Consider the following 15,791-nt stretch of genomic DNA (forward strand, 5'->3'; position numbering starts at 1 on the left):
ATAAATTTAGATGCCTTCTTATGTTCTACAAGTTTAAGAGGTAATTGTTGTATGCCCAGTTCCTGTTGTAATTGACCTTCCTGATAGTCAGGTGCCTCTGACAAGGACAACAATAATGCTGTATCTTCAATATCCGATAACGTGATCTGACTGGGAGAACTGGGAATATTCCTGGATATAAATTGCTTAACCTGTGTGTGAAAAAATGTTTTAAGCTTCAACTTCCGTATAAACTTGAACAGATCTATTTGAAAATCAATCAGGTCAGGTTGACGACTTGGTGCAAATGACAGACCTTTATTCAAAAGTGACACCTCAGCCGGGGTAAGAGCTCTGGAAGAAAGATTATGTACTAAGTTTTCAGAATTGATTTGGCTTGAGGGTTCCTGAGGCTGGCCCTGGTTTGGCGTTTGTTTGGAGTGTGCTCTGTATCTAGCCCGGGATCCTCTTCGTCCTCTGATGTGTTGGGTGTTGCAATAGCTCACCCTAAAGGGACAGTAAATCTGACATGTTTGTTTACGGGAACATTATAGTTCGAGAAGTTACCTTTCTTATACCTTTTAATTTCTGCCATGAAACCCCTCCTACGATATGTTGAAGAGGTAGTCGGATTCTCTCCCACTGTACCTTCTGTAATGTTCACGGGTTCTTCCTCAGAATCAACCTCTGAGGAAGCTGGACTTCCTGTCGGTGTTTTAACAAGTGGACCTATGTTGTCTTCATCATACTTAGCCTTAAACGTATATACTCGATCATTCTTGTAATCTCTCTCGTCCCTGAAGAATTTGCGAAATTTGCAAATTTTAATCACGTCCTGGTAGTCTTTCAATATATTATGCATAGTGGTAATTCTTGTCTTTAACTGCCTTTGGATTACCCATTGCTTCGATTTCTTTGTGTAAAGTCTCAATTTGAGTTGAGACTCTTTCGTGTTCACGTTCTGCATGTGTGATCAAAAGTTGTAACATTTTTTCTGAACTAATCGTGAGATTTTCTTCCCATTCTCTAGCTAGATCTTGATCAGCATCATTTGTGAAATCAGGAAATATAATAATTCTCAGTCCTCTTGGTATCATATTGTGCTCTAGATAATTAGCAAGTGAAACTTTTTCCCAATACTTATTGGTTTCTCTCTTAGCTAATCTCTCTAATTTGACAAATTTATTAGCTAAAGTCTCTGCCTGTGGGTTACTGCCCGTGAAGGCATTACCTGGGGTACCCTTGGGGGAGAACAATGCCACCCTATCTCTTTCTCGGTTGACTAAGTATTTGGCCATCGTGAAGTATATTTAAAAGAAATTGGTCATACACTATGTGGCTCAGTTGCGCCCCACCTGGTCTAATGTAGAAAACAGAACAGGAAAACTGAGGTGTGCCAGGTGAATGAAGCGCTTGAGCAAAAAAATGTAGTTCTCCCAGTCAGATCACGTTATCGGATATTGAAGGTACGGCATTATTGTTGTCCTTGTCAGAGGCACCTGACTATCAGGAAGGTCAATTACAACAGGAACTGGGCGTGGAGGTCGACCGGGATTCCAGGGAGGAGTCCAGAGTCTGCCAAGCAGTGCTGCGCAACCTGTTCGCTTAAAGGTGAGCCTGGTGAGGAGGTAAGAGAAGCTTAATGTTGAGATTTTAAAATGCTTAATGTTGAGCCTTGCCACGTGCTGTGGTTGTACATGTGTGTACTGCTATGTATTCTTTATTCATGAGCATGTGAATCCATGCCAGACCCCATGCTAGAGAAGGAACAAGTTACTTACCTGTAATGGTTGTTCTCCAGCATGGGTCTGGCATGGATTCACATGCAAACCCTCCCACCTACCCCTCTGCGGCTCTTCTCTTGGTCCTACTGCCACTTTACGTGCTACCAAATCTGAAGATGGCTGCCAGAGGAGGGGCTTAGGTAGAGAGCAGTCATTGGCTGGGGGCAGTATGACCCAGAGAGCAGTGATTGGTTGTTAGGAGAAAGACAGTTCAGAAACGAAACTGATTTTTTCTTCTACGAAGATTCCCAGCCTGACGAGGAATATTCATGAGAATGTGAATCCATGCCAGACCAATGCTGGAGAACAGTTGCAGATAAGTAGCTTGTTCCTTCCTCGTTAACCAGCCAATAGAATTGCCCACTTTCTTCCAGAACCCCTCTAACATGGCCGAAAGAAGCCTACACACACTAGATGTGCGCAGGGCAGTCATGTTTAACCTGGAAAGAACTAAACCACTGAGAAAGAAGAACCAATTTTTTGTTTCAGTGGCGGCTGGCAGAGAAGGGGTTCCTGTCTCTTAAATCAGCAATCTCAAGATGGATAGTCAAATGCATCACACTTTGTTTCTCTCTTGATGAGGGATAACTGCCCTTCAAGCCTAGAGCACATTCTACTTGAGGCACTGGGGCTTCATAGCATTAATTGCAAATGTTCCCCTAGAGTCCATTTGCAAAGCGGCAACCTGGAGTTCTGTACACACCTTTACAAAACACTATTGCCTAGACACTCATTCTAGGTCTGATTATCTGCTGGGAAAAGCAGTACTAAGACATCTTTTCACTACTGCTCCTTCTCACAATCCAACTCGCAACGCATGTGATTCCAAGCAAATTAACAAGCATCATAAGACATGCATTACTCACTGTAATAGCATTTCTGATGATTGTATCAGCTTCGATTCACATGCGCCCACCCTACTCTTACTCCATACTGTATTGGCATCTTTTCCAAAGGACGGGAGACGGAACCTTTTCCACCAGAAAAAACCACCTTCCGCTTTAAATTTAGAGGCGCGCGGGGTTGCGGCCCAGGGAACATACGCTGCCCTGACTCTGCCCCCCGGCGCCACACCTCAGTCCCCTTTTCTGAATCGACAGGAACGGGCCGAATTGACCTGGGTTTGGCTTCGGCCATGTAATTCCACGCGCGGATACTTCGGTCTTTTGTCTTGTTCATCATTCAGGTACTCGGTCCTCGGGCGTCGCGCTCCTCCCTGGCGCATGTTGACTTATACAGGGTTCAGCAGGTGTCCATCCTGAAACTGGCTCTTCCCTACTCAGACCCCCATGCCCTATGCCTACGTCGCCTTGGACCAGATCACGGTAGGCAAACATGTTCAGCGTGTGACTCGCTATCCTCGAAGGCGCTGAAGAACAGACTAGCCAGGTGGAGGGAGCTCTTCCAGAGGTCGCCTCCAGAGGATCTCAAGAACTTTGTGAAGCATCGAACAAGGCCCAAGGTAGGGACGATTATTTTCCATCGCACCCCACAAGGGAGACTCCTTCCCAGGTCCTCTCCCACGCGGGAGGGGATTGGTCAGGTTCTTCTACCAGCACGTGCACCGAGGCTGCTTCAGCTACCGGCCTTCAGGTCGAGGGAGCCTCCGATTCTCCCAGGCACAGTGTTGAGGGACCGGAAGTTTCTTTTACCAGGTCTACACCCGAGTGGCTCCACCCTTTTACCGGGACCATGGCCGAGGGGCTATGCCCTACTACTGGCACTACATCTGAGGTGGCGCCTAAACGCAGCTCTACCGACCCCCGGTTCGAGGGTGTTAGGGAGAATTCTCATAAATGTGCTAATTCCCTTCACCTTAGAGACCCCCAGCATCTTTGCTGGGTTTTGAGGACTTGATTTTTTTTTTACCTGGAAAGAGGGAGACTTTTTTCCCCACTCTTTCATGTATTTTGATTGAGTTTTATGATAACTCAATAGGCATCTTTTCATTTGTTACACAGCACCCTCAGTGCAGTAACACAGGATGTCTTTTTAGACTTCCACAAGGTTTAAATGCCTTCTCTGTGATAAACTTTCCCAGAGAATGTAAGGTTAAATTGACTAGACCCAGCACACACTATCTTCCTGTAGAGGGCTGGAGGGGTTACCTAGTATCCCCTGTGTCTAGAAACTCATGTAGCAGTCGGATGCTACCCTTTCCTATCGAAGTGGCTGATGGCAGTGGTTTTACAACGAACTACCATGATTTTTCCCGAACGCTGGTAGCTAAAAATCGCGGGATCCATGTTTTTCAAGATCGTACCTTAAGCCCCTTTCTTTAAACTGGTCCCGGTTTTCTTTTTTTCACCACTTCTTTTAGAAAGGTCCTTCTAGAGTTTGTCTCTGTGCGCCTAACCAGGTTTGGTCCCTTTATTCGTACACCTTTGGCGGGCTTCAGGGCTGAAGACTGCCTCTGGCACCTGAGTGTCTGGGGTGGGCAGGAATTGAGGGAGGTGCCCGGAACTCTGTGCTTAGTCTCCTAGGAGACCCAAATGCACTCCGGCATGATTGGCTGGCTGACTGTCCGGCAAGGACAGCCATCCTGTTGCGTGAGTGATAGCTAGGCTGGAATGAAAGGGAGAAGACTGTTGAAAAGGCGAGTCTCTTGGACTGGAAAGCAGAGTCGACCACTGGAACGAAAGAACCGAAGACAAGCTGGAAGAGGACTGCTGCTGCAACTCCTGGACCGTTGGTTTGCCTGGTGAAGCCGTGCTGCAGGTCCGAATTGCCAAGTTCATCTCGACAGAGAAGCCCCTTCAAGGACGCCTTCTTCCTTTGAGTTGGTGGGACCAATCAACTCGTAAGCCATCTGGATACCATTCTTGGAGCTAGTTAGGTTTAACAAGGGGGGAAGGACACCTGCTTGTGTGCTTGATGACACCTCCTCAAACAGAAGATCTTCCATTTTGCTAGCTTGTTTGACCCGGCCCCGTGCAGTGCAGGAGTCCTCCGACGTCCTCCCTCTTGTCCTCACGACGGAGGCTCAGGAAAAGTGAGATCTGCAGGAACTGCCAGGTACCAACGTCTTCATTTGCATCTTTTTCTTTTTACTAAGGTACTGTGCCAACCTGATTGAGAGAACTTACCTCTTGCAGTGAAAGTTTGTGAAACTTTCCCAATTTACAGGCCTAATCAGTTGTGACCCAACATACGATTATTTTTTTGTACACGCGACTTCTGAGAACATTGGCAAAGACTTTACCGTTTACTACAAGAACTGCTCTTTCCTATTCATGACACTAGCCCATTGATCTTGGCCTAGGCCCATTGAACTGAATCGAGTCCTAGTGAACTGAAACTATTTGCACTGCCTAAGAAAGTATTTGTGATCTATTTTATTAACTTGTGCCTTTTTAATCCCATTCAAAGTAATTGAAATGATATTTTGCTCCTATTTCAGGGAGCCTAATTTACCCAGAAACTTATTGATTTAGTATTGAAGTATTTTGGTGTATAATATTAAGTTGAATCCTTCTAAATGACTGTGTAATAAATACGTGATGTACCAAGAAACCTTCAGTGTAAGTGTTTAGTTGAACCACTGTGATTGTAAGACCTCTGTGTAACATCCTTGTACTGCTCACATTCCCTCTTGAGATGAGCCTGGCTGCTCAGCTCGCTACCAAAAAATGTGTAATACAGACTTATAACAAAGGTTGGTTTTGCTTACACCTATAGTCCTAATTGTATGTGGTGGTCCCAGAGGGTATTGCATGCAATTCTGCCTAACAGAGGGCGTCACACCTACCGGGCCTAGGCCAGAGGAGCAGGGTAGGCCTTGTGATACACACACGAGAGTTTTGGAGGAGGCCGGGCCTAGCAGGCCGAGCAACACTTTGCAGGCACGTGGCAGGCAGCTCAACAAAATGGCCACCAAGCCAGAAAGAGGCACCCGTCCAACGCCATTCCTGGAATTCGGCAAAGGGGTGTCGAGGTGGTACTGGCCTCAGCCAGGTACGTGGCCTACAGTCTGCCGCTCATTTGCACAAGGCAGCTTTCCTTTTGCGCCCATACCGAAAGGGTATGCAGCAGCTCCCCGCTACCCCGTTGGCACCCCCCTGCCACCTCCTTGGCCAGTGAGGAGGTGCTCTTCGAGATGTTCCTTGGCCTCATGAAGTCTCCTCAGATGGGGGTTATCAAAGACTCCACCCGCAATGCTAGTGGCACCACAGATATCTCCGCCGACCCCCCCCCCCGGCGCAGCCACCTGCTGTGGGCTCTGTACCCCAGCCTCCGGCGCCAACTCCAGACACGCCATACTCAGCCAGGGCCATCCACAAATGTCTTGCTGTTCTGGCAGAGTACCTGGGCCGACCGCCCCTCCTCCCCCCTGCCCCAACCCGAAGTCGAGCAGCCGGCAGAGGGGTTCTGGCTGTAGTCCTCACGCGACGCCCCTCTGCCCGTCCGGGTCCGGCTTGCTGAATTCCGCAGGAGCTGATGCTGGTCCCACAGACCCTCACCTGGAGTTGCCTTCTCAACCTATACTCTACAGCTTAGTCGTGAACCCCAAGGAAGGGAAAGGGGTAGTGGAGAAAATAACAAACGAGATGCACCTGATTTGCAACCTTCCGGTCGTCTCTGGTATCTGTAGTGGAAGACAAATGTGTTTGTTTAGATATACATTATATGCTAGTTGCTACTCTAAATAATTCAACAATATGCTAACTCTTACCTACTTAACCTCTGCTATGCCTTAGAGGTTCAGGGAATCACTTTGAAAAACTTTCGAAAGATTGTTCTTAAAACTATTCACGGAATTAGACATTGACTTTAGGACCGTTACTTCTGAAGCTTGAACTGGTAAAATTTGGCTCTTCTGAATAATATGCCTTAACTTTACCCTTAAACAGGCAACAAGCAGTTTATCAAACCAAAGTGAAACTACATCTGACTGATGCTGTTATAGTCCTAGGTTATTTAAACTGGTGTTCTCTGTAAATTGAGTCTTCTTTTGAATCCTGCTAAACATCGTGAAACCAGTGCAGCTACCTAATTAACAATCCGTTATATCAAATGGGCAAGACTTTCTAGTTTCCTGGTTTGCCCCCTTTAATGTAGTCCTCTTTCTACATCCATGAATTAAACTCAATTGCTCCTTTGCTAGAAGAGCAGTGAAACCAAAAGCTGCTTTAATCCTCAATGAGTCAGTCAATTGGCTGGAAACTCCTTAAGAATTGAAAACCAAAGTCACTTGAAAGTTACACTAGTTCCAATGTACGCATGTTTTAGTATCTCGTGCCATATCTCCTCACGACGCATCCATTTTATGACTCGACTCGCGCTAATTTCAATACTCAGTAGGCGCTCTCTTCATTACACGGCACGCGCACTTAATGGAACACATGCTCCGTCGCACCCTGTAACCCGCCCCTCTTTTTACCAACGCTGCAGGGACATTAAACGTTCACACTCTCACACCTCGCAACTGCCTCACGCGCTATGTTTCTCCAACAATAGCCTTTTAGAACTACATCGCAGTGATTTCTTTACATGGACTGTTTCTGCTTTAACCTTAAGTTGCTTTCTTTTGGAAGTTGCTAAAGACTCTCACGCTGCCATGTAACGGTCTTTTCAAATCTTGAAGTCGCACTAGTCTCTTGGCACAACGCACGCTAATGAGAATTCTTCAGTTACAATTATTTACAGAACATATATTCCATTTTCAGAAAAGTTGTAACCTTTCATTCAGGAAAAATCTTTCTTATCCACTTAATCTTTTCACAATGCTCTCTCAGCATTACTTGTTTTTCTTAATTTTGAAAATCCTCTTTAAGTCTTTAGATTTAAAAAGGAACACTGCCATCTGTGGTCTTCAAAACAGCCTCAGTTACTGCAATCAGTCTTCTTCACTGGGTTCTCTGGACTCTGGAAAGGCCTTAATTAAGGAGCTTAACAAATATACACCTGGACTCTACATTACTATAGATGAAAGGCCGTTTGGAATCTTGCTTCACCTACCAAGTACCAAAACCATTGTCCTGCCCACCAATTAGATAAGGCCTACATAACATTGTTCTTCCAATCAAATAAAGTTTACTTCCCTCCATCTTGACTTGGGCAACCAACAATGCTTATACTTAAGGAAACCGCTTCCTATCCTGTGAATCACTACAGGCCTTTTCCTGCTACCAGCCCACCTACTCCAACCAGCCCTGACACTGACAAATCGGGGATTCCTATGCAGACCGATGTAGTCTCCTTGGCCAAGAAGGGGTAGCTCAAACCCCACTCGGCCCAGCCGGTCATTCGACTCCTGGATGCCCAGTACATGTTGCTGGAGGGGATACACTCTTGCTTTCGGCCCATCCTAAGCCACACCCTTTGTTCGCTGCAGCATCACTATACTCCAAGCCCCAGTCGTCCTCGGCCACTTCCTCTGCGGCGCTGCTTGGCAAGGAAATTATTATCTTGGAGGCGTATGGCAAGAAACTCTATTCCAATGCCTCTTTACATCTACGTCAAGCCAACGCTGATGCCATGCTGGCTGCTGCCAACCAGAGATTATGGCGGGAAATTGCGGACTTCCACACGGAACACCCCACCCAGAGCCAATCCCGCTTTAAGGCGGGGCTAGCTGAAGCCAAGCTGGTGGCGCATGACCTCATGGAATCCACAGTGGCTCATATTGATACCTCAGTCTGTGCCATCTGTATTGACATGGACATGAGAAGAACAGCCTCGCTCCGGGCAACAAAAATCAACCCGGATGTCCAGGAGCGCATAATAGATCTACCGTTCAAGGAGGGTGGGGGGGAGCTCTCTTCCACTTCTACGGAGGAGGAGCTGGAAAAGAAGAAAAACAGCTCACAAACGCCAAAGTCTTTATCCAGCCTTACAAAACCACGCCAAGTCATACACCCAATCGCAGCAGTGCTCGGAGAGGGGTTGTACATATAAAAGGTTCAGCAGCTTCCAGGAACGCAGATCCAGGCAGCCGGACCGCTCGCTGTCTCAGAGCCGGCGCAAGCAACAAAAAGGGCTTTTTCCAGTTGCCCTCCTCAGCGACAGCCTTCAAGGGAAAGAAAGCATGACACGCCCCTTCAGGTCCACATGTCTCCGGTGGGGGGCAGGCTTGCTCTCCATGCACATTTCTGGCACCAGAATTTCGCAGATCCCTGGATCCTCTCTGTAGTATCCGTGGGGTACCGACTTACTTTACCAGCCTCTCCTCCCTCCTTCGCCCCCCACTCCCACAGGTTGGGACAGCAACTCTTTTAGACGAGATCGGCTCACTCGTAGAGAGCCAGGCAGGTGGAGGAAGTCCCAGCCTCTCAGCGAGGCTTTGGCTTTTACTCCAGGATTTTGGCCATTCAGAAGAAGAACCAGGCAGGCCTGAGAGTTGTGCTGGAGCTTTCCACCCTCAACCGCTTCTTACCCCTGCAAAAATTCGAGCTGGTTACGCCAGCTTTTATAGCGGAGAGTTTGGACAAGGGAGACTGGATGTGCTCCCTGGATCTGAACGACGCGTAACTACACGTCTCGATATGGCAGCCCCATCGTTCTTTCCTACGGTTCAGGATCATGGGCTACCATTGCCAATACAAGGTTCTTCCTTTTGGCCTCAACTCGGCCCTCAGAGTCTTTACCAGACTCATGAATGCTGTGGCGACCCTCCTCAGAGCGCAGGGCCTCCACATCTACCCATACCTCAACTCGCTCTTCAGGGCTAAATTTCCGGAAGCGGTTCACCAATCTTCCTATGCCCTTATGAACACACTGCACAATCTGGGCTTCGAAGGGATTATGTCCTCCGACGTATTCCTTATCTTAGATAATTCGTCTCCAGCTTGCTGGCCTCAGAAATGTTTCTCTGCAGAGGGCGCTGCACGTCCGCTGAGTTGGTGTCCCTCGACAGCCACCGTAACGGCGCTGACGTCACCATGCCCATAAATGGCCACGCGCGGCGTCCGTTGCTCAGTTCCGTTTTTCCACGCTTCGTGAGGCCTCGGAATATCGTTGCTCAGTTCAGTCGGATAAACCTTATATTTCCTTGATAAAACCAACTCGTACTCGATGGCTTCCTCATCCGAACCAACGACTCCGCGGTCTGGCTTCAAAAAATGTCGACTGCGGAAAGAAAATATCGCTAACTGATCCTCACAAGATCTGTTTGTGGTGCTTGGGAGTCGAGCACCATTGTTCGGAGTGTGAGGACTACATGTCCATGACGGCGAAAGCCTTGAAGGAGCGCAAGGGGAAGCTTGAGAGAGGTAAGTCAGTTAAAACCTCCTCGAAAGTTTCTTCAGCCGAGTTGAGGCATTCGTCTCCTCGCCGTCGAAAGCATTCCCATTCTAGGTCTCGAAGTAGCTCCCACCACTCGTTGAGATCTAGACACTCAAAAAAGAGATGTCGAAGATCCCCTTCCTCGTCCTCTTCTGTTTCCCCAGAAAGGGTCTCCTGCCCCACAAAACACAGCTCTAAGGCTGAGTGGGAGAGATTCAGGAAAAAGATACTAAGCGTCTTCGAGAAAGCGGCCTCGACCCCCTCGAAGACAGCTGAGCGTGATACCCTGGGTGACATGCCCAAAAAATCGAAACGCTGCGAGTCGTTGCACCAGGCGAAAGAGTCCACCCGAGAGCGCCACGGGCCATCGGGTAGCAAGGCACCATCTTCGCCGTCGTCGAAAGTCCCTTTGACTCATGGATCAGTGCCATTGATGCCGTTATCGAAGGGTTCTTCGATGCATCGATCGAATCGACGCCGATAAAAGAAAAAAACACGGCTACTTCACAGCCAACGATTATACCCAGAGCCTCCAGCACGACGCTGAGAACGTCGTCGACATCTTCGAGCAGGATCCTGATCCTCTCGAGTTCCTCGAGGCCTCTTCCAGTTTTCTCGACGCCTTTGAAGCCTTTCACATCAGCGTCGACAACATCAACTTTTTCTCGACCAATAATGACAAGTTTGGCTCCTGCTTTAGAAATGGGTTTTACACCATTTCCCAGGTCAGGGTACCCCAGATTATCTTCAATCTATGAAGAAGGGGAGGATTCTAATCAAGAAAGACCCTTTGGGCTGCAGATGACCACACCACCTGTTTCAGAGTATTTGACCTCTGAGGAAAGAAGGTTAAGAGACCTACGGGAATCCTTACATGAGGCAAGTGGGTTGGACACTTCCCCAGAAGTGGAATTTGCCAATCCAGACCCAGGGGAAAATGCTGAAACCCCTATAGAACCCTGACCTACACCACCACCTCCCTAGTCACACACTAACTATGGGCTAGAGAGGAACCGCACCCCTGGGGTGCCATTTAGTAATCGTACTTCCTCATCCCCTTAGAGACGTGACCGCGCCAGTTGACAAGATGACTGCATCCTAAAGAAGTGGATCCTTCCACCTCTTAATCTGAGCCACTTAGCTCCTCGGATTCGGTAAGCACCGGCATCCGCCCTACATAGTATTCATAACTTTTCTCTGCTAGATCTTTGCTGACCACGTACATCCTGGCACGTTATTTGTCTGTTTCACTCCTACAGACCACATAGGACCCTCCACTCGTAAAGACACTCCTGTCCTGATGAAGGCCTACACCATTATAGCTAACCTAGCTCCACGCAAAATGGCCGAAACACTGTCGTGTTGACATGTATTATATGTTGTTTTTTGGAAGAGTGGAGTTTGTGGCGGGACTCCCTCTCTCCTGCGCACCCTTTATTTGGTTGTTAGTTGAATTAGACCTGCAGCCAGAGTCATAGTTTGTCAAGGAAACAACTCCGAGGTTCCTACTGTCTAGAAAGATTGTGGGGGGAGTGACAAACTTTTGGACTGGAAAGGCGCTGTATTATATGTTGTTCAACTCTTGATTGTGCCCACTCTATGGGCCCCCCACCTGTTTATGATTCCACTGAATTCTCTAAGCTTCCTTCCCAAGGAACCTATAGGGAGTGAACAAACTGTACAAGTAGGTGTCTCAAATATTGACTACTTGATCATTCGTACTTAGGTACTACACTTTGTATGTCCTCAAATGTGAATGTCCTATGTTTTTTGAAAAATACCAGTGTATTACTACACCACTGCACTTCAAAATAAAACCCTTTTGTGCAGAAGAACACTTTCATGAGAATTCTGTGACCACCCTCACAAGGGGTCACCCACTCAGGGTGTAGCAGTGGTTACTCTTCAGCAGAGATTGACCTGACCTTGCTCATTCGTTTTTTTGATATTATTGGACTTCTGGGGACTCCTGCAACGCAGTAGGAAGGCCAGCGGCAGCAAAGGTCAAATTTCAATTCAGTGGCACTTTGCGGTTTCAGCTCCTTGCGTCTCAGCAAATAGCACCACCGTGGACTCTGATACCACTCTGGACATTCCTCCAATCTGGGGTCCAGCACTCTGTTGAGGTGGCTCAGGCTTGGTCAGTCCTGCTTCAAGGGAGTCGGGAGCCTCCCATTTTATGCAGGTTTCTCCCATTTATTCCAGCCTAGCTGTCAATCTCACATCAGGGTGGCTTTCCCCTGAGGACCTCCAGCCGGCCAATCACCTTTTGGGTTTATTCGTGTAACCAAGGGGATTAAGCACAGGGAGTTTCGGGCACCTCCCTCACTTCCTGCCCCTGCCAGACACGCTGGAGCCAGAGGCGGGCTTCACTCTTGAATCCCGTCAAAGACAAAATGAACAAAGGGACCAAACCTGGTTTGGCACGCAGAGTAAATCTCAAGGACCTTTCCAGCAAGAATTGGCAAAAAAACAAGACCGGGGCATTTTGACAAAATGGGCACCCATGGGTGCCTTACTGCAGCTGCGAACGCAGCCCGCAGTAAAAACACACAAAGGTAGTTAAAAAGTAAACCACTGCCACCAGCCATTAATTGTAGAAAGGGTAACATAAAAATGCACATGAGAAACTAGACAAAGGGGATACTAAGTAACCCCTCCAGCACCCTATGGAAAGATAGTGTGCTGGGTCTAGAAAGTTACTAAATGTAAGTAAAGTCAATTTCACTTCACTGCTCTTGGAAACATTAGTTTCACCAAGGGAAGGTATTTAAACCTTTGGGAAATCTAAGAGACTTCCCTGTCTCACTGCACTGAAGGTGCTTTGTGTCACGTAAAGATGCCGCCTATGGAGTTTGTCAGACTCCAAAGTCAAAAGAAACGGAGCCAGAATCACAGAAAAATACATGAGTGGGAAAAAGGTCTCCCCCTCTCCAGGTTAGAAATTAAAAGTCCTAAAGTCCAGCAAAAGAGCTAGGGGTCTCTAAGGTAGAAGGGAATTAGCACATTTCTGAGAATTTTCCCTAACATAATGCATTGTACAATAATTTACCACAATTGATAGTTACTAAAAGTAGTAACTAAGTAACAAAAGTAAGGGAAACAATGTTTCCATCTACTGACAGCCTGAAGGACATTTCAGTCAGTTTCCCGGTAACAGTTGAGCAAAAGACAGTGTAGTGAAACTTAAGGCATCACTGCACTGTAAAAAGTACAGGTCAGGTCAAACATTAAAGCAAAAAGTTTGGGGGTCCATTGAAATGGATGGGAAGGTGCTGTAAAGAGAAATCTTTTCTATCAACGGCTCAAAATGTAGTTCTCGAGACTGGTTATGCATTCCAGTCTCAGGGAGGAGGTTGTCTGGTCTGGATCTTCCCTGTTGATCAGAAGAGGGCTTGGAGCTGCACCCGTCACTGTCTGCTCTGGTGGTCGCTGGAAATGTCTGCAAGCATCTGTCGTCTTCAGATTTCCATTGGTCGACTCCCTTTTGCTCCAAGACCCACGTGTTTTATGCAGTAAACCCATCGGGATCCACCAATAACTATTCAAGCCTTCATGCAAATCTAGGGGCTGGCTTGTCCAAAACGACAGTCGGCCTCTCATTTAAAACTGGATCAGACACACTGCAGGACAGACATGGAGTTTCGGTCACTTCCCCGACTTCCTGTCCTTTCGGGCACTTAGAAGACTCAAAGGGCAAATCAAAAGTTGGCAAAAATGTACAGCCACCATTTTAGGGTGATTGTGACCTGTGTCTCCCTTACTCTGGCTGCAACAGCAGCCTATGTGAAAGATTCTCAAAAATCGTTAGAAAACCTCCACTGCCAACAGCCATTCAGATGAACATGTCACTGGAACTAGAAAGTTACAGGACAAGTGGAAAAAGGATACATTGTGTCCACTCAGCACGTCCCATAAAATGGGGTGTGCTGATTCCACAAATAAGTCGGGTAGGATGAAACGTTCTCCCCCTTTCCTTGGTAATGGCTTATCGTAAGGAAAATAAAAAGGGCAGACCAAGGAGCTTCCAGCAACACTGCACAAAGTGCTGTGCGCTGCAGTAGTAAATTGCAGATGCTTTAAAGTTGGAGGAAAGTATAACTCCAAAAAAGATGCAACCAAAAGGGTTGAAAAAGGTTCCCAGAAGTAAAGTAAAAATCTTTGTGTAGATGGTTTCCACTCACTCAGGCAAACTGCTAAAAGAACCCAAGAGTTCTGCAAAAGTGCTGGGGGACTCACAAGTGGTTAGAATTACATCCAAAAAGAAATTATCTAGCACATATGCATGTGTTTGTGATCTACTAATACTTACCTGTAGTTGTATTGTTAATGCCCAGAAGTGTGTTTTACTTGCTGTATAATTTGAGTGCATCACATTGTACAATTAGACCACTTGCAGCTCTAACCGCTCCCCTTGTGCTAATTCTGAAAATCCATCATAACAGTACATAGTGCATAATGGTGCGATATTGATTGAAGCGTTTCGTGTAGGTCACTATTAGGTAAGTGGATTCCATTAATTTAAGCCTTAATTGAATTTATAACAGGTTTTTTAGAAAGTTAGACTAACATGGAGGAGATGATTTCTTTAACTTTAAGAAAAGCTATTTAAAGAGATGTGATATCTAGTTTGTATGATCTGGATATTTAGAATGTGATCATTTTAAAGGTGGTTCTAATACCTACATATCGGCTTTCTGCCATCTCGTGAGTGTGAAACCAAGTATGCTTTGTATTTACTAACACTTTCTGATATTCGTCCATCTTGTGGTTAGAACCCTCTTGCTGCTTGGTGAGGGATACAAGATCACCTATCCAGATTGCTAAGGAAACCTCTCCACAAGACCTAGCTTGCTTGCTTACTTATATAATGCAGTGAAAAGAAAGTTGTTATCTTAACCTTCCTTGATACTGATTTGCTCCTTTCTCGAATATTCAAAAATCCCTAGTGGTACTATTTTTATTTATACTTCAGGTCAGTGGCGGTATTGGCAAGCTGCTAGGATTTTCAACTGCTAAGTACTGTTCCTGAAGTGCTATACGAGTGGCCCATGAACCACTAGCCGAGACAGTAGACCCATCTGTTTGGTCCACTTAAAATCTGGCATTCCCCTTTCCAAATGGACAAACTAGGTTTTGGGAAGACCAAAATGAAGATATGATTTCCCAAGGAGTTCTGTAGAAAGAGGGTTTCAAAAGGTTTTATCTATTCAACAGTTTGAAGCACAATGTAGCAGCTTGTGTAGGGGGGCTTCAGCAGAGTACAAATTGATAATTTGCCTTCATTAGGCCAATTCAGAAGAGAAACATTGATATTTGGTTGTGGCATCTGTTGCACGTTTAAGCAATATTGTATGTGCTAAGAAATGCATTGTGTTCTTTTCCCTGGCTCAGGATAAAGCTGCTGGTACCTCATGGTGCAGCTGCCTGCATCACTGCCCTGCGTGCAACCCTAGAGGCGCTTGTTGTGGAAGTAACTAAAGATCCAGAAATCCTTTCTCAACTTGACCCAGGAAACGAGCAAATGTTAAACATGATCCGCTTGATTTCTAAACCATCTACAGCTGGCATTAATCTAATGATGGGCAATGCAAGGTGAGCATCTCTTGGTTTTTCGCAATGCTTTTGAGTCAGTCACATAATTTTAATGCACATGCAGTATAGTGATGTAAGTTCGACTGAACAAGCCAATACAGCCTTTTAATAATTTTCTAAATATTTTAGACCAACTGACACCGGATATACAAACTTGCACGTTTGGCAATTTGCACTGTACTTTTTAATTCTCCAGCATGTGATCTGGCA

At 46.5% G+C, this 15,791-nt stretch overlaps 1 protein-coding gene across 2 annotated transcripts in view; it reads left to right on the forward strand.

Annotated features, from left to right (window-relative positions):
- Positions 1-15,791, forward strand: part of DHX9 (DExH-box helicase 9) — a 745,262-nt gene that overhangs the window by 666,686 nt on the left and 62,785 nt on the right. For both annotated transcript variants that reach the window (XM_069641409.1, XM_069641410.1), the window contains one exon: positions 15,381-15,581. In XM_069641409.1, the coding sequence (XP_069497510.1) occupies positions 15,381-15,581 (201 nt within the window). The remainder of the gene's footprint in view (positions 1-15,380; positions 15,582-15,791) is intronic.

This window comes from Ambystoma mexicanum, chromosome 1q (genome assembly GCF_040938575.1).
Source record: "Ambystoma mexicanum isolate Mex_15411 chromosome 1q, UKY_AmexF1_1, whole genome shotgun sequence".
In the NCBI taxonomy this organism is placed as follows: Eukaryota; Metazoa; Chordata; class Amphibia; order Caudata; family Ambystomatidae; genus Ambystoma; species Ambystoma mexicanum.